At 35.4% G+C, this 27,058-nt stretch overlaps 1 protein-coding gene and 1 pseudogene across 2 annotated transcripts; one reads left to right on the forward strand and one right to left on the reverse strand.

The window, feature by feature from the left end:
* Positions 1-8: 8 nt before the first annotated feature.
* On the forward strand, positions 9-10,169 carry LOC143595696 (paired amphipathic helix protein Sin3-like 2; annotated as a pseudogene). The gene is made up of 17 exons (XR_013146569.1): positions 9-225; positions 316-452; positions 982-1,056; positions 1,129-1,424; positions 2,549-2,703; positions 3,624-3,747; positions 3,829-4,083; positions 4,295-4,711; positions 5,357-5,445; positions 5,520-5,970; positions 8,067-8,167; positions 8,245-8,383; positions 8,480-8,632; positions 9,093-9,253; positions 9,361-9,460; positions 9,542-9,695; positions 9,927-10,169. The product of XR_013146569.1 is annotated as a paired amphipathic helix protein Sin3-like 2 (transcript).
* Positions 10,170-20,162: 9,993 nt separating this feature from the next.
* LOC143595697 (E2F transcription factor-like E2FF) lies at positions 20,163-26,825 on the reverse strand. The gene is made up of 11 exons (XM_077074650.1): positions 26,724-26,825; positions 26,581-26,648; positions 22,744-22,796; positions 22,543-22,662; positions 22,451-22,504; positions 22,292-22,364; positions 21,914-21,984; positions 21,738-21,810; positions 21,592-21,653; positions 20,940-21,294; positions 20,163-20,396 (listed from the first exon to the last, which is right to left on the reverse strand). Exons 1-11 carry the CDS (start codon positions 26,807-26,809, stop codon positions 20,299-20,301), a joined length of 1,113 nt encoding a protein of 370 aa, XP_076930765.1. The 5' UTR covers positions 26,810-26,825; the 3' UTR covers positions 20,163-20,298.
* Between the last annotated feature and the right edge of the window lie 233 nt (positions 26,826-27,058).

Consider the following 27,058-nt stretch of genomic DNA (forward strand, 5'->3'; position numbering starts at 1 on the left):
AGCAGCGAGGGCAGTGGGACCCAAGTGTTGAAGGTCTTGAAATGTATGATGATAAAACAATGATTAAGAGGAAAAAGGAGAGCAGAGATAGAAAAACTCGTGATCAGGATTTCAAGAATTCTGGTATCGATCACCGTTTAGAAAAACGAAAATCAGCACGGAAAGTTGAAGATTTTGAAATGCATTCTGGTTTGGATCCATATGATGATAAAGATGCCCTAAAAGGTGAGTACAATCTTTTCGTGAATATTTCATTTTTCCAAAAATGAGTTATGCCGGTCAAACTTTTGGTGCTTGACTATTTGTTGACCATAGGTTTGTACTGCCAAGAGTTCACTTTCTGTGATAAAGTGAAAGATAGGTTACGTAATCCAGATGATTATCAAGCTTTCTTGAAGTGTCTACACATTTATAGCACAGAAATAATTACAAGAAAAGAATTACAAAGTCTGGTATGTTTATTTATCATTTTATGCCCGCCTTTTGCTTAGGTCCATGCTTTGTGTATTGGCCTGTAGACGAACGATCGAACACAAGTAGTTTAATGAATGGGGTTTTCTTGTTCTTGTTTGTTTGTTAAGAAAATGAATTTGTTCATCTTGTTTATGTTTGTTCGTTAATAGTATAAATGTACGGTTCATGAACATAGATGAACGAATATAAACGATAACTGAGGAAACACCAATTAGAAGTAAACGTGAATGTTATTATGCCGGCGTATAAACATAATAAAACTAGACTAAATTGTAATGAGTGATTTTTTAATTTAATAAAACTAGACAAAGTTGTAGCATACCTAGCAATGAATGAATACATGAACGGGCAAACTTAAACTAACGAACATAAATGGACGAACGAGACATGTGTTCATGCTCGTTATTATTTAAACGGACTTCCACCGAACAGTTCACTGAACGTTCAGTTTGTTTACAGGCCTATATGTTGATGTTTTTTTTCATCGTTGAACTTTTTTTGTTTCAGGTTTCTGATTTACTTGAAGGCACCCAGATCTTATGGAACAATTCAGTGCATTTATGGAGCGTTGTGAAAATATGGGTGACTTTCTGACAACGTCTATGGTTTCTTATATATTTAAAAAAAATTATCACTAACAAGTCTTCTTTACAGATGGATTCCTTTTAGATGTGATGAAAAAAAAGTATGTTTTGTTTCTTGTTTACTCTGCATTTGTTTGCCTCTAAATTGTTATATTAATTCTACCATGCATGACAGAAGCTTTGTGGACAGAAGGGCATGGGTCAAAGTCAACTAAAACAGAGGAAAAAGAACGAGAGCATAGACGTGAAATTTATGCATCTAAAGAAGATATGAACAAAGAGAAATATTGGGGGAAATCTATACAAGAACTTGATCTTTCTAACTGCCAGCGGTGCACTCCCAGTTACAGGCTTCTTCCTGATGACGTGAGCCTCTTACCGAGTCAAAACAAGTCCAGATGCTGTGAACAAACCTAAATGAGACCTTGTTCATGTTCGCTTGTTAAGCGTTTATCGGACAAACAAACTGTTCATGAACAAAAACCAAACGGACTTTCTTGTCCGTGTTGGTCATTAAGGAAATGATTTAGTTCGTGTTCGTTTGTGAATTTCGTAAATCACAAATGAACATAAACGTACATAAATGAACAAATGGACACAAACCAACTTATATGAATTTGATAAGTTAAAATAAACATTCTCAAACTCAAGCACTAGACATAATCACAGAATATAAAATATGAATTTAATTACTAGGGTTTCTAGAATATAAACTAATAAAAATATGAAAAAAGTCAAATGTTAGGATAGTAAACTAGACATTTTATATACAAAAACGCATTCTTAAACCGAAGTATTAGACATAATCACCCAAAATAAATATGAATTTAACTACTAGGGTTTCCAGAATAAAATTCAAGATAGTAAACTAATAAAATTATGGAAATATAAAAATTTAAATGTTAGGATACTAAAATAGAAATTTTGTTCTTAAACTCAAGTATTAGACAAATCAAAAATTACCCAATTAAATATAAATTTAAGTACCAGGGTTTCTAGAATAAATGCAAAGATAATAAAGTAGTATAAATATGAAAATATAAAAAGCGTAAATATTAGGATACTAAACTAGAATATTGTAAAATATAAAAACCCTTAATTGCCGAGTAGAAACAAACGAACATGAACGAATGTAAACGATGAACATCAATGAACGTAAGTGAACTAGCATAAACGAAAAAACCGAACATTTGACAGACACGATTGAACGAGCGCTACCTCTGTGTATGTTCATTCATGTAATTAACCAAACGGAATTCCTTGTTCGTGTTTGATCATTTATTGAACGAGCGAACGTAAAAGAATTTCCATTGGAAAGGTTGGTTCATTTACAGCCCCAAGTCAAGTTGACCTGAATAAACAATTGACGAATGCAAAACCGACATTAACACAACAATATCCTTGTCTTCTTTTTCAAGGGATTTTGGAAGTTGTTTGTATTAACCCGTTCTTGACTAGTTTGGCCTGTTTGTTTATTTGGTACTGTGCAGTATCCAATCCCGTCTATAAGTCAAAGATCAGAACTTGGTTCTGAAGTACTTAATGAAGTGTGGGTGTCAGTTACCTCTGGCAGTGAGGATTATTCGTTTAAACATATGCGCAGAAACCAGTATGAAGAAAGTTTGTTCAGATGTGAGGATGACAGGTAATAGTCTCTCTCTAGGAAAAAAAATTAAGAAAATGATATGTTGCCGATTTAAAATTTTCAATCACTTATAGCATCTTATGCATTTAGTTTTGGTTTCCATATCGGTTATGTTTTATAATGAGTAAATATGTTAGCTTTAAAGGAAACAGGTCAAAAGTCACCAAAAGTTTGTATAACGCATAAAACGACAAAACGTCTTGAATCATTTATAATTTATTAAAAGAGACTTTTGGTAGCTATAGAGTAACTAGAGTTGTACTCATAGTGGTTATGCATTATAATTGGCCAAAATGTTAGCTTTAAAGGAAGCGGGTCAACAGTCACTTAAATTTTATACAACGCATAAAACGTCTTGAATCATTCTTTAAAAATTTAGACTCTTTTTGTAGATGTAAACTATAGAGTTGCACTCATAGTGGTTATGTTTTATAACAGATTATAAATGTTAGGTTTTAAAAGGAAATGGGCCAAAAGGCATTAAAAGTTTGTAATTTATATAATGCGTAAAACCTCTTGAATCATTGTTTCAAAAATTTAGACTCTCTTTTATAGCTATAGAGTTGTACCCATATCGATTGCATATTATAGCGGGTAAATATTTTTAGCTTTCAAGGAAACGGGTCAAAGTCACCAAAAGTTTCATTTATAATGCATAAAACGTATTTGAATTTTTTATCCAAAAATTTTGGACTCTTTTTGGGTGTAGTTAATAGAGTTTTGTAATCATGAACGACACAATTTATAGAAAGTGTCAAAATTTGGACAAGAACTGTTTTGGGTTAACTCAATCAACTTGGTATCTTTTGAACCATACACGAAAGTTCTCTAGTAGTAGTGTGTGTATGCATATATGTATATATCTATGCGTATTATATATAAATTAGTAACTATATATTCTGCTTTGTTGATGCTTCTAGGTTTGAGCTGGATATGTTGTTGGAGTCGGTGAGTCAACTGCTAAACGGGCCGAAGACTTATTGACCCGAATTAACAAGTCAATCAGTACTGATGCTCCCATTCGTATTGAGGACCATTTCACAGGTAATTAATTATCCCACTTTTATTAGCACTCCGTGCTAAAATAATGTTTTGGATTTTCTAATTGTGTTTATGGTTATTTAGCTCTAGATTTGCGGTGCATTGAACGTTTATATGGTGATCATGGTCTTGATGTGATGGATATATTAAGAAGAAATTCGTCTCTCGCATTGCCCATAATTCTGACCCGTTTGAAACAAAAACAAGATGATTGGACAAAATGCCGGTCAGATTTTAACAAGGTTTGGGCTGAAATATACGCAAAGAATCATTACAAGTCACTTGACCACCGTAGCTTCTATTTTAAGCAACAAGATTCAAAGAATCTTAGCATGAAGTGTAAGTCAATCTCTTTTAATTAGGGGTGTTAAATGGGTTGTGTTCGTGGGTTGACGGGTCCAGATTGACACGAACCGGACATGAAAATTAGGTCAGACACGTTAACCCGAACACTACACGCATGTTCACAGGATTGACCGGAACACGACCCGTTTGTTCCAAAAGGTTTTATTTTTTATTGTTTCAACAAACTAATACTAAAAGTTTACAGCTTTGGTAGCGGAAATTAAAGATATAAAGGAAAAGAACCAGAAAGACAGTGATTTGCTGATGAGTGTTGCTGCAGGAAGTAGACACAATGTTATGCCAAATCTTGAATTTGAATTCAGGGATAATGACATTCACCAAGATTTGTTCAAACTAATTAAATATTCATGTGAAGAAATGTGCACGACTAAGGAACAACTGGACAAAGTTACAAGATTATGGACAACATTCTTGGAGCCATTGTTGTGTGTTCCTAATTCGGATGTTGAGACCTCTACACTGGTGGCTTGTAATGGGGATCGGACCGATTTGCCAGATCAAGTGGATTCAAGCAAGAATGGTTTGGTCACTGGAGATGTGTTGACCAAGGAAGATGGGTCTACACCCGAGAGAGACTCTACTCGAGCCATAGATTTTTCTGGTTTGTGTTCTTGCCATCTATGATCTCTTAAAGACAATGTCTATATTTATGTCATACTGTCATCATATTCTAAAGGTGGCAAAATGACTGGTTGAGCATGTTGGGTAACGGGTCAAAATAGTCAATGTTTTTGTACAAGTTAAACGAGTCGGGTCAAAGTTTTTTCTGGTTTGTAGTTTTGTGATCTATGATCTTAAAAGATATATTTATGGTATCTTATTTCAAAGGTGGCAAATGGCTGGTTCAGGACGTCGGGTAACAGGTCAAAATGGTTTATTATTTTGTACATGTCAAACAGGTCCAATCAAAGAATTTTCTGGTTTGTATTCTTGCCATTTATTATCTTTTAAACACAATGTCAATGTTTATGCTATCTTATAATAAAAGTTGCTAAACGACTCGTTGGTTTGGGTAATGGGTCAAAATGGTCAGGGATAGGGCCAAATTGGCCCATGCCCAACTTTTTTGCCCATTAGTTTCTTTTCTTTAATTTTGTGGAATGTGACTGCTGCTGGCGGCGGCCAATTAGATATGATTAGATGAATACATTTTGGGTGACTTTCTTCATATTTGGCTGTTTTGACCTAGTTTAAAGTTTAAAATGTGTTTGACCTATGCTAATGGAATTTGAAAATACATTTTTAGGGCGTGAAGCAAGTACTTCTAGACCTAATAATATTACCGAGGACGTTAGTAAAGCCAAGTCTAAAATTGACAAAGTTTCTTCATCAAAGGTATGACATGAAATAAAACTATAGATATATTTATCATATATCTGATTTTGATTTAAAAAAATTAAATTTTGTAGCCTCGGGATCACCCAAAATCTTTAACCAATGGTGGTTCTACCGACCCCCTCCAAAGTTGAGAAAGAAGAAGGCGAGTTATCACCTAATAATGATTCTGACGAAGTTAGAGATGCTGATGATGAGAACAGTGTGAATATATCTGAGGGTGCTGACGTGTCAGGCAGTGAGTCAGCAGCTGACGAGTGCTCTCGGGAAGATCATGAAGAAGTTGCTGACCGTGATGATCTTGATGGTAAAGCAGAAAGTGAAGGAGAAGCAGACGGGGCAGATGATGTAAATTTCATTGGCGGTGATGTCACTTCTTTGCCCCCAGCTCAGCAGTTTTTGCTGTCGGCAAAACCGGTGGCAAAACGTATAATTAAAGATTCGTGTTTCCCTGATGCTGAAAGAAAAGATTCTCATGTGTTTTATGGAAGTGATAGCTTTTATGTCCTCTTCAGACTTCATCAAGTAAGTATAAGATTCTTCATTTATATTTTTGTATTCAGTGGACTATTGGTAAACCATTCGGCAGGAAGTTCATATATGTTTGTTTATTTAGTAAATGAACAAACATCATTTTGGTTCATTTAGTTTATTGAACGAACATGAACACATGCCTCGTTTGTTCATTTACGATCGTGAATGTTTGTTTCATTAGTTTACACTTTTTTTAGGGAGATTACAATTTAATCTAGTTTTATGAAATTAAAATATCACTGGTTACAGTGTAGTCTAGTTTTATAAATTTTGGTTCACAATTATGTTTATTCGTCTAGACTTCTACATTCAGTGATGTCCGTTTACGTTCGTGAACCATTTGTTAATACGGTTAATGAACAAACATAAACGGACAATAACATGTTTATTTTCCTTAACGAACGAGCGCAAACAAGAAAACTTTGTTCGTTTAATTGTTTGGTTAAAGTTAAGCGAAAGAACATGAACATGCCCTGTTCATGTTTGTTCCATTCGTTTACAAGCTTACTTATCAGTAGTCCCATTCATTAAACAAACAGGTTTCGAAACGGGTCGAACGTGCTGTACTAACAGTTTTTGTAACGTTAGTTACTATATAAATAACTAGCTATAGAACCCGTGTGATGCACAGGATGCTTAAAAAAATTATAATTAAGCTATAAAATTAAATGATTGGTTTTTTTAAAAACTATATTTTATCAAATTAAATGGTTTTATAAGTTCAAATTATATTTTCTAATGAAATATTCATACGAATACGTGATGCATTCTCACGCAATTTCTTCATAATCACGAAAAATATAAACCTAGTGATTTTGTCAGTTGTAATTATATTTTTTTAATTGAATAAGAAATTCTAACAACAGATGATAAGATGTTTCATTACAAATAACATAAAAAAGCATCATATATAAAATTATTGTGAATAAAACACGCTTTTGTATTACAGTTTTGAAAGAAGTAGATGAAAACTTCATTGGTCCATGAAGTTATTTGAATGAATATGTAAGAATAAAATTGGTATTCATTCATAATTTCTTCTTTATCATCTTATACCTATAAATTTCATTGAATTTTACCACATTCATCTCCTACACTCAAAAGTGTATATAAATTGATTTAATAGGAAAACATAGATATGATTTCATTAAATATACAAATATTTTGATTTTATTGAATTAAATACTCACATATTTTTAATCCCTATAATTTGGGTAGTTATTTGATTAAAGGATGGGTTGATATGTTTTGATTACACTAACATAAATATATATTCATTAAAAATAGAAAATAGTTTGAGCGGGAAACTTAGGTTAGGAATGTGTCACAATGATTTTCTTTTATTAGAACTAGGGTATAGGCCCGTGTTACACATGGGTGGAGAAACATGTCAACAAACATAATAAATTTAAACAACAAATTCAAGCAACACAAACTTCTTCAACTTTCGAACCAAAATGTTAACCATTTACAATGTCTAGATATTAAAAATTTAAAGTTACAATAAGTTAGTGTACACCAACCACCAAAAATCATCAACAAAAGACCTAAACATGTTCTTTCATATTAAACAACCATCAACTTCTTCAAATATTCTAACAAAAGAAACTCATTTTGTTTCACCACTTGAAAATTTAAAAAAACAATATCATCCAAATTAAATATACCATTAAAATAATAACATGTTTAATAATGAAAGCTCGTGTTACACACGAATGAAAGTTATAATAAAAGTAAAAAAAAATAGTACATGTAATACGTAAATTGAGTTATATTATATAATGATTTTTATTTATGACTTATATAATATTTTTTGATATATTTATACACTATTAACTAAAAATTATAATTTGCAAACCAAACCTTGGTGTTTTATTTATTTTAAAACAAAACATTCATATATATATTATTATACATTTTATGTGTATAAAAATGATTTTTAGAAACAAAATGTTGTCATGTATTAAAAAATGTCTTTCTATAACGTTGGAAGAATTGAAGACGAAAACTCAAACAATAATGTAAAATTTCAATATTTTTCACAATTAAAGAAAACAACATGATTGTTATCTTGGGTTCTTTTTTAGGTATTGTATGACAGGCTGATGTCAGCTAAAGGCAGTTGTTCATCTGCTGAAATGAAGTGGAAAACATCAAAGGATACCACACCTCCTGATCTCTACTCCAGGTGGTTTGGTTCAAATATTTATGGATACTTATCATACTTATACATTTCTTTTTGTTAATCTTTAATATTGTTTGCAGATTTATGGGTGCTTTTTACAATTTACTTGACGGGTCTGCTGATAATGCCAAGTTTGAAGATGATTGCCGAGCCATTTTAGGGAATCAATCATATGTGTTGTTTACATTGGACAAGTTGATTTATAAGCTTGTGAAACAGGTATGAATAATGTACCTACTGACCTGCATTAGTTTTTCCGAACCTTTTTGTTAATGTTTCTAGTTTTTTGGGTTCTAATTATTGTGAATGATACAGCTTCAAATTGTTGCTGGTGATGAGATGGATAACAAGCTTCTTCAACTGTACAAGTATGAAAAATTCAGGAAACCTGACAAGTTTGTTGATTCGGTGTATTATGAAAATGCACATGTTCTTCTTCATGATGAGAATATATACAGATTTCAGTGTGTATGTTTTGTCTCCTTTTTTTTCTGTTTCTTTCCTCTTCACAATACACACACACACAAACACATTAGGGGTTTATAAGAAAACCACAGCATTACGTGAAAACTACTACCGGCCAATCAAGTTTTCTGATTTTTTTTTTCATTTCTTATAATTTTATGATTAGTATTGTAAAAAAATATATGTAGCTCACGAAGTTACATATATGTATCTCATAATATACATATATGTCGCTTACGCGTTACATATATATAACTCGCTAGCTACATATAGTTTTTTTTTTTAATCTTTTTGGCAAAGATTAATAAGACATGAACAGAATGAAAAAATAAATTTGTTTAAAAGTGGTTTTCTCGAAGTTTTTTCGTAACTTTTAAGTTATTTCATGATCCCTTCTATCTCTCTCTCAATACCTATATATATGTGTGTGTGTGTGTGTGTATCAAATTCTTGTATTTTGCAGACATCTGGTCCATCTCGGTTAACCATCCAGCTGATGGATGACGGGAATGAAAAGACTGAATTGGTTGCAGTCTCTGTGGATCCTACTTTTGCAGCTTATATTCATAATGATTATCTTTCCGTAGTTACTGGAAGAAAGCAATCCGGCATCTTGATGCAGAGGTAATAATATCATTCATCGGGTTTTTTAGTTAACAATAAGTTGTTTATCTTTGAATATATTAAAACTAGATTCAGAGGATAATACCGGAATTCTAACTGTTGTGCAGAAATATACGTCAATATTCAGACCTACATGAATCTTCTGTCATTGAAGGTGCTCACGTGGTCAACGGATTGGAGTATAAGATGTCTTGTAGCTCATCAAAGGCAATAGTTTTTCAATATTTTGTTATTTCTTTTATAATAATGTATCAGATATCTGATATCTGATTATTTGAGTGTCAGCAGATATCTTATGTTCTTGGTACAGAAGACTACTTTTTTCGTGCGAGAAGAAAAAGTAAGTCACCATCATCATCATCCCATAATCAAGCAAAAGTCAAGCAATTTCACAGATTCTTATTGACAGCCAAAGTTTAGGGTTATCTACATAAACGTCCAGGTACATATACGTACATACATACACACACATATATATAGGTGTAACAAGCGTTTACATTACAACATGAATAGTAAATATTTGCTTAATGTAAACATTCGTTACACCTATGTTAAAAGTCAATTCGTGTAAAAAAGAGAATTTATTTTTTTAAAAACTATATTCAGTTGCTACAAAAAACTGCTAATTGGAAGGTTATTCTCATTCTTTTTACTCCTTTTTTAATTTTTGTAGAAATATAGTCTTAGAATAATAAGTGCTGGTACCCGACTGATGGTATGGTTTGTTGGTTGAGAAAGAAATTGGATAAAGGCAATGTGAGCACACGTGTGAAGTTTATATAGAAACCAAATGTGTAAATAGAGATAGGTGTTGTGTTTGCTCATGTTTTAGTTGTGTCAATATGTTGTTTTTTAAATACACAAAGTTATAAGTGTTAGTAACATTACAATATGCAATAGAAGGATGTTTTTTAGAGTTTATTGTGGTTATAGCCAATTATGTGGAGTATTTGTTGCTTTTAATCACATCAAAATCTAATTTGAAGATCATGGTGATTTTAGGGCTGCGTTTTGGTTTTCTTATCTAGTATATTAGTTAGGGTTTAGGATTTTGAGGTTCATTGTTCTTTATTATATGCTGATGACAATGATTCTTGGGATTGTTTTGTGTTTTTGAATTTGTGAAAGGGTGCATATTTTGATGACGATAATCGTTTTATGTGTGACTGTGTTTTTGAATTTGACTATAAGGGGTCGTTTGGTTCACATAATGTTTTTAACGGAATTGGAATGCTAGAAAAGAATTAGAATTTGAGGAAATTGGAATTAATTATCTGTCATAAACTTATCTTGTGTTTGGTTTGTTAAATTATGAAAGGAATTTGAATGTTACATAACTATATTTACAAAGTTACCCTTCTATATCTCCCCGCCACACACAGCCCCTTCATCTCCTGGACATCATTCGCATAGCAAACGCTCGATTTCATCGCATGGCTGCTTGGATTACATTCATTTCATCACCATTGCATGAGTTCATTTAATTTCATCATCGCTTGGATTACATGATATAAGTATCAAAATATTTGAGATTTATATTAAATACGATTTTATAAAATCATCTGCTTTGCTTTTATAAGCCCTTTTTAATGATATGAGAATTCCATGGCACTTCATAATGATATGAGAATTCCAACTTTTGGATTTATATATATGATCCATGGCCATGCAAACTCATTTATCTTTTTGTTGATTAAAAAGGGCTTATAAAAGGAAGATAGAGGAGAAAAGGCATTGTAATATACCAGTCGTTAGAAAAGCCTTGAACAAGTGTTCTAAGTTTTATGTATTAAACAAACAGTGTTGTAAGATTTCAAAAGAACCATCATACAAGCCATATGGCATGTAAAGCAAACGCATTCGAGTATTACATGGAGCAGGTGAATAACTCAGAACATAATAATTTAATGTTACAGGATAATCACGAATAATAACTCAATCAATTTAGATAAATAAGAGCATGCTTTAGAGTTTAGATAATGAAAACCAGCTTATAATTCTATGGAAGGAGTTCAGCAAATAAATAAGAATTATATACTTTTTTTTAACTTCTTAAACCCAATACCCAACCCATTTAACCTGAACAACCCAACCTTATTTGGGTCGGTTCTTGGGTCAATTTGTTATGAGCTCAAACCCTAGACCTGAATCAGTAACCCAAAGAACACCCTAACGGAAGAAACTTGTTAGCCGATTGAGCCACTATTTAGTGAGACTACATACAAATAGTTATGTTGGACCTTTTCAACTCTTGCAGGTGGGAGTCGTCGATCTTTCCCATGCCAGGTATAAATTTACAAAAACATCAAACTAAGCACGCATGCACTATATTCTCTATATTATAAGAAAAGCTTTAAGGTTGTAGTCAAATCTAATATACACTATGGGGATCAAGTTTATGAACTCAATACCCATTCCTCATAAACCATTAATTTCATAGAGCATTCACAAAGTCATAAATACATAATGCTCTATTTATTATACAGCTAGCTATCAAACGTATGTGGATCTAGTAAACACAACGTCTAGACTTTGGTCCGCCCCTTAAAACAAAATGGCAACTCATAAATGTATGATATGATGAGTTTGGCCTTGCATTGTCGATAGACAAAAGTGGTTGGCATGCCAAACTTCAATATATACACTAGATGCAACGATGCATGTAATACATGCCTATCTTGTTCAACTTATATTTCATCTCGACTTGTTTATTCTTCATTTGAGATTATGAGAAAAGCTTGTAACTTAATAGAAATCTAAACAATCAACTATTTCAACTTCAAATAAAATGTCACACCCCGACTTAAGGCCTAGGTGTAACACCCGTTAGTTGCTACATGTTTTGTAAATATATCAGAGTTGTGGGTTTGTTGTAGCGGAAGTCTTTAAAATAAAATATTCATTTATAAAATGTCGGGTTAAAATACCCGTTTAATGTTTATAAAGCTTATTTGAGAAATATATTCTTTTCAGCGAATGCCTTTGAAAAAAATATTATTTTATTAAAAATTTGGGTATAAATACCCGTTTGATAATTCAAATACATGTCTTCAGAAAACATAATTCTTTTATAATATGTTTAAATGAAATGTCCGAGTCATCAGATAGCATCTACTGACTTTATCTCTAATCTTCTATCATGTCTTGTTTGTTTGCTTTAACCCTTTTGAATTCCTATCAAAATAGGTTAGACAATACGTCAGCACACAAATGGTGAATGACGCTAACTCTTGTTGTAAAATCTTTCAATACCCTTGTGAAATCAACAATAATACCTTTGTGACTACTCATTAGACACCCAAATCAATTGGGATAAAATTACCCTAACTACATGTAGAATCAGGCCCGGCCCAAGGGTGTGGCTGGGTAGTCGACGGCCATAGGCCCGACACCTCGATAGGCCCAATTTTTTTTATTTTTTAAATATGTATTTATATGAAAAAAAATATGTATAATCAATGTTTAAACACATTTACATAAACACTAGCTTGGTCTAGTGGCAAAAAGGTATGACTTATAACCAAGAAGTTTTGAGTTCTAGTTTTATTTAAGACATCTTTTAATTTTTTTAACACAAAAGTTTTTTACACAACTCAAATCATAACCATGTAAGCCCACGTAAAATTAAATTGTTTAAACACAACAAAATGTTTCTTTTACTTAAGGTCCCAAAAAAATTCCGCCTTTGGCCCAAAAAAAATTTTGACTTCTCGGAGCCGGCCCTATGTACAATTAATCATATACATAATATCATTTCTCTGAACAGTCTCGTTGACTTCTAGAGGCATGTTGAGGATATGCATGGCCTAGGGGAACTCCGAGTCACCATGTATGAATGGATCTAAACACATGTATACTTTTAATCAGAGTGTCTGCTTTTTATTATTGTAACACAAGGTTTTAAGGATTCATAGATCATATGCAAACATTCTGACTTTCAAAGAGTTTGTAAAAGTTTAGGGTGTATTCACCCTTTCTGTTTATGATCATTTTCTGATACTGATTTATGTTTCTAATTTCCGCTTCTGCTTTTTGTTACCTCGGACCTATAGTACCGTACGAGAATAACCTTTGTATAAATATCTAGATTAATGATCTAGCTTCAGACCTTTAGTCTGTTCCGTATAGCTTTAACCTTGACAAATCATTTGTTTATATAAAACATTTGGACATTTTGTCCTTTTGTTTATTCATCAATTGATTGCTGCGTTTCTTCTTCAGGAAGAAACATTTATACTGAGCTTCTTATTCAAGAAGAAACATTAATTTAATTATAACCTTTTATATGAATATTATATTTATTAATCATAAAGAAATACTATTTTGATTATACCACTTGCATATTAAAGCTTTATGTTTCTTAATCATAAAGAAACATATTTTAACTATAACATTTACTTATGAAAAATTTATATTATGCTTAATTGTAATCAAGGTTCGGGCTATACCCCTGATTATGGTCTAAGCCATTTATAATAATAAAATAATAACTTATACAGAACCCATACCTCACACGTGTATTCGGAGTTAGATATTTAAAAACACTCATACTCTTATTCGCGTATCGAGGCTTAAACCGACGGAACTTCAAAGCTTGACACGCACTACGAAACTTATGCACGCAAAACGAGGTTAACTATGTGAAAATAAGGTGTTTTGGTTTGTGAAATGAACATGCCGTGAGCTGCCCTATTTATAGTAACTTTTGGGTTACTTCGCGTTGCGCGAAGGAACACACATGTGTCAGTTCGCGTCGCGCGAACCGACATCATATTTGATGAGTCATCGCAGTGTTGCCACGTGGTCTGACACGTGATGTCACGTGTCCATATGTGTCACGCATGCATAATGACCACTTCGTGTAGCGCGAAGGAATCCTAAGCTACTGCTTCGCGTAACGCGAACCAGCTAATCCTTGGTTTTACTCCCAGCTCCTTCGCGTAGCGCAAAGAGCCAGGTTGTTGTTTGTTCGTGCAGCGCGAAGGATCAGTATTTCAGTTTTCTTTTTTAGTCCTTGTACTTTAATAACTTGTCACATCTTGGTCTTGCTTTCAAAAAATAATAAGGCGGCTCTCGACGATGCGAGCGTACGAAGTGCAAAGTGCGTCATCAAAGTGGCACATTGCGCCCAAGCCTGTGCGCGTCGGGTGCTTCGCACCCTCTGCTAGGACCACTGGATGCATGCTAGGCATAAAAGAATATTATCACGGAAACTATTTCCTTATAAAGAGTTTCCAAATTATTTCTACTTTTCATGTGAGATGGATTTAACTTTCTTATTTATATTCATGTGAGATACTCTATTTTTTCTTTCTTTCCATGTGAAATGAACTTCATTATTTTCTTAACATGGAACGGTTTTATTTCCTTATCTCATTTTCTTATTATTTATCTTGAAAATATTTTTGGTCCTTTATCTTTATTAAGTTGTCAAATTTAAAGCAAAATTTTGGAATGTTAAATAAAACATTTTTATAACTGCTCAAATTTAAAAAAAAATGTTTCTTATTGATTAATATCAATCAACAAACTTGATTTTGAGTTAATAAATAAGTTGTTAAAATAAATTAACATAACTTCCAACTTCTAAGCTAATGTAGTGTTCAATAAGAACTTGTTCATTTAATAAAAACGAATAAATATAAACAAAACGTTTTATTAATCTAATTAAAAAGAACAAACATAACACATGCTTCGTTCGCGAATGTTCATTTATGTTTGTGAGTTTACATCCATTTATTTGCATATTCTTTTAATCTGGGTAACAAAACCTATCGCGTTGCAGTAGCACAACGACGTAAATTCGAGTGGTGTTGGTTAAGTTCGTAACGGTAGCGACAATAAAACCAAAAAGGTAAATTTCCAAAATAGTATTGACACTTGTATAGCTTATGATTAAAAAAACATTTTTAAATTGACGTGTAGCCAGTTTGTAAAACTCGCAACATTTGTCACACCCGACCGGGGGGGGGGGGGGGGGCTAGTCGTGACCGACTGGTATCAACCATGAGCAGCGGAAAATAAATAAACTTAAAAGGAAATTCATAACATGCTAAGAGTTTGCAAATTCAAAGGTACAACTAAAGCAAAAGGATCACCATAACCCTTAAATTGTCTTAGGTGCATAGCACCATTAATTAGTCTAGGATGTCATCTAACGATTACATCTTTATTTATCAAGTAGTCTTCTATGACCACATTACTTTATTCTTGCTAACCAAGGCTTCTACGGTTCACTAAGGCGACTAAGGCATAATCTCATTCCGTTCCCCAATGGCTAAGTTACCTGAAAAGTACATACTAAAATACGTCAACATAATGTTGGTGAGCTCGTGAGTTTAAGACACATAATAATAAAGTTGACACATCATGGTATATCACATATCAAGTCCACAATCAAACCTGCAACTAGCATAAGTATCCCCCAACTCATACTAGAAGTTATACCGTCCCAGACTATCGCCCTGCTAAAGCAATAATCAAACACGTAGGTTATATGCCGCAACGATCCGCAGATCTCAGTGTGGTTTACCCAACATTGGGTCACTGTGCGTTGGGGTCTCCTAAATAGTACTATTCATACAAGCCTCCGGCCCATCCCCTCGGGCTAATGATTGTGTAAAAAGTTGGGACAAAATTTAGCAGTAAAACACCCCGATAGTTCCATACCATATAAAAAGTTTAGGAGTATGTACTAGTTCTCAAAAATTTAAGTAAAAAGGGATTACACGCGAGACTCGCCGAATGCTCCAAGTAAATCAACGACTGACTTCCCGAAAGTGGTGGTTCCTATGGTAAATAACGAATTATAAATACTTAACTCAACTAGTTTTAACCTCAATAACGATTCAATAGTGAAACTAGTATTTATCTCTAAGCGTTGGCCCAAGTGTTAAGTTCCCGGTGGATAAAGTTTCCTTTTATGGAAAGTTTACACTTATACAATTTATAATATTGATGATGTGTGTTCAAGTATTTAGTTTAACATCTAAATGTGTTAGATATCTCGTTTTACTTGACCATGTTTTAATAAAGTTCCTATATTTAGAAGGTTCGGGCCTCATGTTCGGTTGCGGGTTTCCGTATGGCCATAAGAACTATATAATTTATTCACATCAGTAGCATGGTCATTTCTGGTTGGAAACATCAGCCCTCGGGTTTTCAAAAGTTAACAATACAGGTAGTTATCGGTGTTGCCGGTTTTTAACGACAAGCCTCTAAAATATGGTTTTCGTAAACAAATTCCCTTATAATTAAAACTCCAAATTTTCCAGAATATTAAGGTATACGAAAACATATTATATTCAGATCTGAGATTTCAGAAAGTTTGGTGGTGTAAGGACTTAGTTCCCGTACTATCGTTTAGCATTCGTTTTGGTGAAAACCGGGTTCAAGACTTGGTTAATTTTAGGAAAATAGGTAAACACTAAAATTATGACTTTATTACAATATACTTACTGTAAAAAAAATAAATTCAGAATGTTCATATTATTGTAGTTTTGAAACTGCCCGTTCGGCTTATGTCGGTTCGTCGTAACTAGCGGTTAAATGTCAAATCTTGTCCAAAGAGGTGTTGTTTTTCCATAAAATGTTTTTATACATTTATATTAAATATTTTAAACAAAATTTTCTGGAAAAATGTGGGTCTTACAGTTTTGAAGCGTTTTAGTCTTAAAAACCGGCCCGTTCGGTTTTAAACGAAACAATACTTTAAAGTTGTAAACGGGCCGTTTTGTAAGCACAATTTCCCTTAACCATTTCATAGCTTATATTTACCTATTTAAATTATATTCTTCAGTTTTAAAGGTTCGGTTTTATGTTTTCCGGAAATTACGGTTTGACTTGACTTTTGTTCCAAAAATACCCTTTTTAAACGAAAACCCACTTTTTGGTCACCAAACCACTTAGGACCAGTTTTGATAAAAAAATAAGTTGTTATTACATTACATAGGTTTAAAAAAAAACATAACCTTGGCTGCATTAATGCTAACGAACTCGGTTTCGGCCCGTTTGGCTTCTAGTTCGGTTTTTAATGCGAGGTTTCGCGAAAGACAGATTTGGGCCAGCTTATTATTTTTCAAAATATCATTTTTAAATCTGTACAATAATGTCATAATCTTATTTAGGTTTACGGGCTTATTTCTTAGTTAAACGAGTTATAAAATACGGGTTTTATAACGGTTTTTAATATACGGTTGATGTTACTTTCCGGGGCTGAACTTGTGCAGCTTATTGAGCTTATTTTTACTGTTTTTAAACTTCTGGAAATTATGTTAAAAAGAATGGTCACTTGTCGGTGCGGTTTTCAAACTAGTTTGTCTATTAAAAGAGTTACCGGACGGTTTATTGTTAGCTTTCGGGTTTGGTTCTTTTCCAGGTTTAAGGACAAAAATAAAATACTTTTAACTTCTGAAACCTATGCTAACAGTTCAGAAGTTAAAAAGTCGCATATTTGTCCGATTTTCGAACTAGTTTGACTTTAAACGAGTAACCGAATGGCCATTATTTGGCCACGGTTTTGGGACTGCATGACATGTGATTTTTAAGGTTCCAGACCAGTGATAGATTCTGCAGATTCTGGTTATTATGTAAACGAAGTTTTAAGATTCGGTTTCTTGGCCCGTTTTGTTTAAAAACAAGGTTTTTGTTTATAAATTTCGAACTTATTCAGAAGTTAATTTACTAATGCTCTAAATCAGATTTATTAATATGTTTAGATAAATTTTAAGCAAATTTATTTACTTATTCGTTCACGGTTTAACATGCAGGTTTAACACGGAGCCAAAGCTTAGAATAATATGCAAACAGAAACGAATATTGGCTGTGGTGGTACCTGGTGCGTGTTAGGGTTTCACGAGCAACCTGATTCCTTGCTTCTGGACTGATTCCACCAGCAAGACAGCGAGACACACGGAAGAATAGGGCTGCTGTGAGCGACCGGAATATTAGCAACAATCGAATAGGGTTCAGAATTGGAATAGAATAATAATAGAACGCAGGATTACCAGATTATGGATGCTGCTTGGGTCGTTCAGAATCTTCAGCAGAGAGTCAGAGAGAGAACAGGGAGTTATGGGGGTTGCAAGAAGTGAAGTTTGATATTGATTATAAAGACTGAGATGGAGATTTGGGGCAGAGGATTTCTTGGTTTGTGAAGGCATGCAATGACTCTTATTGGTGGTGCAGAGGAAGCGTGAATGGAGGAAAAAGAAGAAGGTGTTCAGGGTTTTCATTTGTGCAAAAGATCTGATCAGGATTTTGAAGATATAATATCTTTTGTTATTATTATTATTATTTTTATTATTAATGTTATTATTCAAAAATGTTCCAAATATTTACAATGGGGCTGGTCTTTGTATAAAGATGATGTGCAATATATTGAAGGTGATTGTACTACGAATCACGATTCTTGTTTATCGGTTTTTGTTTCATTTGATTCGGTTACCGGAAATAATATAGAATGTCGTTTGATGTTTGAGTTATATATTTTGGCTACCCAGTAAGATTAAATAGATGGAATGTTTCTTAAAATTTTCGAGTTATCGGGCTCGGGTTCGTTTTGGTTAACTAGTCCATGTTCGTTTTGTTTTTATTTGGCCAAGCCTATCGACATACGTTTCGCTCCGGCCAACTAAATTTTTAATATCTAATGATAAGAAAGGAAAAAAAAATAAAATTTTAGCCCTATATTTGGGGTGTCACAACATTGCAGCTATGAGTTGACGCGAATTCAGTTGGTATCGGGATACAACACTGAAGCTATACCAAAAAATAAATTTGTCAACGAGCAAATAAAACAAATTAACATATTTAGATATATAATAACAAAAACTACATGTAGCGTCAAGGAACTAGCACAAATTCAATCGGTATCAGGTTACAACAGCAAACTATACCAAAAATAAACTTGACAATGCTTGGCTATACTTAAAGAAAAGGACTCGCACGTTGCGGGGGACGAATCAACGTTATTCGGTCGGTATCAACTAGAACAAAAAGAAAAGCAAAAGTTGAGTGTTGCGGCGTACAACAAACAAAGTTAAAAGCACGTATGTTTTGTTGACGAACTAACACGGATTTGGCCGCTATCGTAAACATAATTTTGTAACTAAAAAAATTTACCTGAAAAATAAAAAAACTTACATGACAATACCACATTACGTCACATGGCATAATCAAAATTTTACGACACGAATCATAGCTTTTAATACTAAGTATAATATAATATGATTTAGTTACTAGTAATACTAGAGGCCCACATCATGAATCAATTCATAAACACAATCAAATTTTAGAACCAAGACTAGAGTAATCGAATAAGAAACAAATGAACAAGAACACGTTCATTTCCTTGTTTATGTTTGTTCATTTACGTATGTTTAGAATATTAATGAATAAATACAAACTAACACGAACATGTTCGGTTTCTTAAGGAACGAACATGGACAAGAAAATGCACTAGTTTAGGTGTTCGAGTTTGTTGCTTGCTCGATTGAAGTTAAACAAACGGACAGGAAAAAGCCCCGTCATGCTCGTATGTTCATTGTTAAACCAGTTGGTAATCATGGGCAAACAAACTTAATTGTTTTGAACGAAACCGTAGTCCATATCAGTTAAGATTTCACTTCCATTGTGGTTTGACTTTTTATTCTAACCCAAAGAAGAAGCTCTTTTATGATCCGACCCTCAAAATAAACAACAGCCTGAAAGATTATATTTAGTGAGGTAGCAGACTTTGGGCATTTAGCACCCATCTGAAACTTACATTTTAAGTTAATGTTTCAGTTAGCAGCTAATAACGGTCGTGATAACTTGACAGCTCACCAAAATACCATTTGCCCAAATTTTAACAAACATTTCATGTCTCAATATCATACGTTTACAACCCCAACCACAACGCCCAATACCAGAGATTATAGTAACTGGAACAAGCTCAAGTACACATAAACCAGTGCATTAAGAGTATAATATGCACCCGAAAAAGCCACTAACCACATCTCTTCGTCTTCTTAAATGCCCAAAAAGGATACCGTTAGAAAATCGGATCAAGATTCAGGAGACCGATGTGCCACTTTCATCTCGTCTGCTTCAACATACCATGATTTATATGCATCCTCATAGTGCCCAAAAAGGTCAGTTAGAGCTGTCATGTAATCATAAAAACATACATTATAATGTATGTCACTATGTCCATTAAAGCAATGAAGCTCGCAAGATTTGCTAGACGTGTAACCCACAAAAATTTATGTGTATAATTAATTAGCAAAAAAATTTAGACCCAAAGTTTCAAACCCCAAGTTCATTATTTTGGGCCATTTGCCCATTTCTTTTTGGTCCAAAGTTTTCAAGCACAAATGGTAAGGAAACCGAAATGAACCCATTACGCAAACCAAAAACTAAAAAAACCGAACCAAACCAATTGAAGCGAAAAAGGAAAAAACTGATGTAAAGTCCAAGCATGTAAAATCTATCATTAACTAACAAAAAAAATGTAGTCCAAAAGTTTCAAACCCAATTCTTTATTCTGGGCCACGTTTTCGGCTCAAAGTTTTCACACCCCAGTAGTAACCGAAACCGAACCGATTTTTCAAAAGGTTTTCAAAAACCCTAAAACGATTTTTCAGTTTTTGGTTCAGTTTGAGCCCAAAACTGACCATTTTGACCCTTGTAAAATTCAACAATGTACCTTTATTACAATACTGAGGACGATAAGTATCAGCCATATTCTCCCAGTCCTGAGCCCGCTTTATCATTTTATTTCCCGAAGTACCAACCTTTGGCACGGTGGCAGGTGTGAATGGGCCAAACACGAATTCCTTTGAGTTGCGTGACGACTGCTTCTGTGTTGTAATATTCTCATTATATTTGACCTTCATAAAGTCAATATTACTATGCATTGCAACAGTCACATCTTTTGAGCTCCAATCAGACATAGCATCTATCTGTTTTCTTTTTGAATCATCATGATTTGTAATATCTGTTCCAAAAGCTCTTCTTTTTGAGACGTTTGTATCTAAAGTTTTTGATGTAGCATTAGATCCCAACCATTAGGGTGTCGCACCTTCAACATTAAGGCAGAAAACGTTTTAGATACAATCGTTTATTTAATAAACAAATGAACATGAAGAAAATTATTTTATTCATTTAGTTAGACGGATGATCACGAACACTTATCTCGTTTGTTCCTTCAAATTTGTTTATTTGCATTTGTTTAGGTTTGTTAGTTGGCGTTCGTTAATAGAAGCCTAATTTTCTCTGTTCTTATTTGTTCGGTTCAGTTCATTTAGAAGCCTAATTTGTAGAAACTGGAGCTTTCACAGTATAAAACTATAAATTACCTTCTCAATGAGATCCATAGATGTAAGCACGTTTGCAATGTCATATAAACGCCTGACTTTTGCTGCGTACAAAACGTTTTCACCTCATGAATTGAAAAACTAGTATCACGTAATAATTCAATAAATCAAATAGAAAAAGACATTACTTCTCATGGCTGTTGGGTCGCGTATATCACCCAACAGTGCTGTTGCAGCAGTGTCCAATGAGATCAAGTCTGCCTGTAGAGTATATCAAAAAGCAGTTTAGTTGTAGTTTGTATTAACCAAAAATAGGGTACTTTTCATACTGGAAAATGAAATTTTCACAAGCAGGTTCACTCACAGTAGAAGAGATGAATAGTTTGATGAAATTCTGAGTCAGAAGTCCAAGGGATTTCTCCTTCATGTTGTTTTCTGACGGATGAAAATGGAATATCGTTTAAAAAATACTTATGATATCTAACCTTTGGGTAAGAAATAGTGGGAAACTTGTGGGTTTGGATTGGGAAAAATGGTGTTCTAAATCCTTTTGAGTTAACAGGTGAGTTTGTTTGTTTCTTGTCTAGCTACTTGGTAGTCAAGTTTTGAAGTTTCAATAATATTAGTCGTTCAAAAAGAAAAGAAAAAAATCTAACCATTTCAAAGTTGTGATTTGCATGATGTGTACAAGCGAGAAGGATTAAAGATATACTGAATCCCACTAAAAAGGAAATGAACTTACCACTTTTAGAAGATCCTGACGATTTGGAATTGTTAGAACTAGAAGGCGCATGACAATCATTCTCATTTAAAACCTAATTCAAGTAGAATCTGGATGAGGTGTTACTATAGCAATGGTGAAAAGAGTTGATGTAATAAGTAAACAACTAGCATAACTTACATTTTGAAAAGTGCATAGTTGTGAGTCTTTAGGGGTTTCATTAAACGCTTGTTTCTACAAATGAAGGCAGATGGAAAATATAAGAAGGCGACCATGTTATTAAGAAAGATAATAGTTAGTAAATAAGTACCCACCCTAAGGTCTTGTAAGGCATGAGGAATTGCAGTAAAACCCTTCCAAGTATACTGATTCTTAGCTCTTCTTGTCAAAACCTAATAAAATGAATTATAATAATAATAATAAACCACCCTAAATCATCTTCTAATTTGATTTGTTAAAAAAGAGAGCCTTACCCCAACACTTTCTAAAATGTTGACAATATCGTAAATTCTCCTCCTCTCAACACCTGTAATATTAATATTATGTACAATCATCATGTTCAGTATAATAATAATTGTAGGGGTATGGTACTAAACCCGGTTTTACGACCCTAAATTTATTATATTTGGCTTATTTTATTATATGGACTAATACAATGTTATTGGGCTGAGGGGGTTTTGTGGAGGTAACCCTAACTGGGCTAGGCCCATTAGGGTACCATGATGGTGGCCATGAGGCTCTCTATATAAGGAGGTCTCCACCTCCTTGTTAGAAGGTCATGCTCAATAAGAGCCACCACCCTATTTTTGTGTCTGTAAACAAGAGATCCTCAGGATTTCTTAGCAGTCACCTCCACACCCCCGAAAAGCCATTGCAGGTCTCAAGCAATCGAAGAAGAAGATCAAGTCGTGGTTCGTTCATCTCGAAATTCGTGGAAACATCGTCATGGATCAGGTCAGATTCATTTCATGCTTCGACATTGGCGCCATCCGTGGGACGGCAACGAACTACCCTTCGATTTTCGTCTCGGCTGTCAGATCTCTCCCAGGAAAAACCCAGATCTGGAAGTTTACAGAAAAAAGCTTCAAGGCTTGTTCTATTAAAGCTCAAAAAGATCCATAGATCTAAAAGAGGCTTCCAGATCTGTGCAAAAAAGAAACTACCTGATTCGGATGATCAAGCCTCCGGATCTGTGACGGTTTTAAATTCTCTCCGCTACGAGCTTCAGATCTATCTAGATCTGATTTACAGATCTAGATCTAGATTACAGACCTGGATTTTAGGTTTAAAATTACAGATCTCTCAAATTGTAGATCCAAAAATTACCAGACTTCTGCCGCCATGCACGCGCGCTCGCGGATTCTCACTCCGCAGCCATGCATGTGCCACCGCGGGAACCACCATGTGGGTTTCGCGCAAAAGACCTCCACCATGTGGGTTTTGCGCAGAAGACTGCCACCACGCATGCTTGCTGGCGGGTCACCATTCCGCCGACATGCGTGAGCGCAACTCTCCGCCATGCACGCGCGCCCGCGAGTCACCACCCCGTCGCCGTGCATGCGCACATAAGGCCAAGCGCCAAACTTAAAGGTTGGGAATCCTCATAAACCCATAAGGCCACGCGCCAAACTTAAAGGTTGGGAATCCTCATAAACCCATAAGGCCAAGCGCCAAACTTAAAGGTTGGGAATCCTCATAAACCCATAAGGCCAAGCGCCAAACTTAAAGGTTGGGAATCCTCATAAACCCATAAGGCCACGCGCCAAACTTAAAGGTTGGGAATCCTCATAAACCCATAAGGCCAAGCGCCAAACTTAAAGGTTGGGAATCCTCATAAACCCATAAGGCCACGCGCCAAACTTAAAGGTTGGGAATCCTCATAAACCCATAAGGCCACGCGCCAAACTTAAAGGTTGGGAATCCTCAAACCCATAAGGCCATGCGCCAAACTTAAAGGTTGGGAATCCTCATAAACTCATACGGCTTCGCGCCGAATACAAGACCGAACGCGGCTCCGCTCCGCTCAACACGCCGTCATAATTAAACCTATTAACACAAGCCCCCGCGGGTCAACCATTCTAGCGCCAAGCCACGTCACATGCGCGCCACCGCGGGTCAACCATTCCGCCATTCTACATGCGCACCGCCATGATGCTTGAGCGCAGTCGCATATCACATGCTCATGCACCACTTATGCTCACGCATCACATATGCTCACGAATATTACATATGCTTACGCATCACATGCTCACGCATATCACATCAGCGCACGCAACATCTGCGCATGGCGCATGACACAGCCTGTGCGCAAGCGCATGAAACATCTGCGCATGACACAAAGTCTACGCGCACGCGCATGCAACATCTGCGCGTGGCGCATGACACACAGTCTACGTGCACGCGCATGCAACATCTGAGCGTGGCGCATGACACAAAGCCAAAGCCTATGCGCAAGCGCATGAAACATCTGCGCATGACACAAAGTCTACGCGCACGCGCATGCAACATCTGCGCGTGGCGCATGACACACAGTCTACGGGCACGCGCATGCAACATCTGCGCGTGGCGCATGACACAAAGCCAAAGCCTATGCGCAAGCGCATTTGCGCATGACACAAAGCCAAAACCTATGCGCAAGCGACACAACAAATGAGAATAGTCTAATCCCAAATCAGGATAAGGACAACTTTATTTGGCAGCAATGAACTAGGGGACTATCGTGGTATACCACCACTACATTATCGCGATGGAAGACATCCGAATCTTAGGGCGGGAGCCTAACAATATCCCAAACGGCCACGCGCTAATTTGATATGTTTCTGCAGGTTCGGCTACGAGTCGCACAAGCACATATGACATTATTATTATCTGGCCGATTGCGCCTCCATTATTATTTTGAAAACAAGCTGGGATAGTCATCGAGGCCCTTGTGGGCCAGTCATTATCGTCATATTATAGCTCATAAGCCGCAACGTGCGCAAGCTTCATTATTTTTATAGCTCGTAAGTCGCCTCGCGCGCAAGCTTCATTATTCTTATAGCTCGTAAGCTACCTCGCGCGCAAACTATTAAGCATCATTATCGAGACGCGCTCTATCTTTTATCAGGCCCCGCGCCACTATCGTAAGTCGACATTGCGCGCAAGCTTCATTATTTTATAGCTCGTAAGTCGCCTCGCGCGCAAGCTTCATTATTTATAGCTCGTAAGTCGCCTCGCGCACAAGCTTCATTATTCTTATAGCTCGTAAGCTACCTCGCGCGCAAACTATTAATCATCATTATCGAGATGCGCGCTCTATCTTTTATCAGGCCCCGCGCCACTATCGTAAGTCGACATTGCGCGCAAGCTTCATTATTTTATAGCTCGTAAGTCGCCTCGCGCGCAAGCTTCATTATTTTATAGCTCGTAAGTCGCCTCGCGCACAAGCTTTATTATTTTTATAGCTCGTAAGTCGCCTCGCGCGCAAGCTTCATTATTTTATAGCTCGTAAGTCGCCTCGCGCACAAGCTTCATTATTTTTATAGCTCGTAAGTCACCTCGCGCGCAAGCTTCATTATTCTTATAGCTCGTAAGCTGCCTCGCGCGCAAACTATTAAGCATTATTAGCGAGATGCGCGCTCTATCTTTTGTCAGGCCTCGCGCCACTATTGTTATGATGCGTGCTATATCTTATTCATGCCAGTGCACCATCATTATCATAAAGATCACAACATGTCACCATCATGGAGAAAACCTCCCAAAACTCGAAGACAATAAAGAAAAGGCCGAAGAAAAGGGAAAAAAACCGCCTCATGTCCTAACACACCTTATAAAGTCCAGCGCTCCACCTAAACGCTTGCACGCCTAGGAGCAACACTGGACTTGGGGGGCTTGTAGGGGTATGGTACTAAACCCAGTTTTACGACCCTAAATTTATTATGTTTGGCTTATTTTATTATATGGACTAATACAATGTTATTGGGCTGAGGGGGTTTTGTGGAGGTAACCCTAACTGGGCTAGGCCCATTAGGGTACCATGATGGTGGCCATGAGGCTCTCTATATAAGGAGGTCTCCACCTCCTTGTTAGAAGGTTATGCTCAATAAGAGCCACCACCCTATTTTTGTGTCTGTAAACAAGAGATCCTCAGGATTTCTTAGCAGTCACCTCCACACCCCCGAAAAGCCATTGCAGGTCTCAAGCAATCAAAGAAGAAGATCAAGTCGTGGTTCGTTCATCTCGAAATCCGTGGAAACATCGTCATGGATCAGGTCAGATTCATTTCATGCTTCGATTGAAGAATAAGCAATTGAAGAAGAAGAGATGAAAACCTAATTGATTGGCAGCGTTATCGAGTCCAATGGAGTCAACACCTTGTCGATTGTACAGCCTCAAGAAACTGAAATGAATTCGTTACAAGTATGCATATGAAGAAGAATGGATGACAAGGAGTGAATAATAATAATACTACTACTTGGAACATAAGACGCCTAGAGACTTGTCTTTACGGCTGTATACGAAAGGATGATTCTTGGATTCGGAATCATTGATTGACGCCATAGATTAATTAAGATTAGATGGAATTTGGGAGAAATCGATACAAGCCAAATTGATGAATGAATGAATTTAGTTTGAATCCGGGACGATGACCGGGAATTTTTTTTTCTCAAATCGGTGTTTATTCACAACAAAAAAAAAAAAAAAAAAGATAACGAGGGAAGTCAAGAAAAAAGGAAACTAGTTGCTTTGAATAGCGGCTTAGGAAGAAACTCAAGTAGGATTTGTCATTGGTAATGGCGGATCAATCAT

The sequence above is a fragment of the Bidens hawaiensis genome, unplaced genomic scaffold (genome assembly GCF_021521415.1).
Source record: "Bidens hawaiensis isolate Kalapana, Puna unplaced genomic scaffold, B.hawaiensis_p1.1 tig00045466_1, whole genome shotgun sequence".
Lineage (NCBI taxonomy): Eukaryota > Viridiplantae > Streptophyta > Magnoliopsida > Asterales > Asteraceae > Bidens > Bidens hawaiensis.

Excerpts from the sequence above, each read along its gene's own strand:
- LOC143595697 (XM_077074650.1), bottom strand. The coding sequence starts at position 26,809 with ATGGCGTCAATCAATGATTCCGAATCCAAGAATCATCCTTTCGTATAC. Across the intron at positions 22,505-22,542 it reads TTATCTTTCTTAATAACATG|AAACAAGCGTTTAATGAAAC; the intron begins GTCGCCTTCTTA and ends CTTCATTTGTAG. Across the intron at positions 21,985-22,291 it reads GTCAGGATCTTCTAAAAGTG|AAAACAACATGAAGGAGAAA; the intron begins GTAAGTTCATTT and ends TTCATCCGTCAG.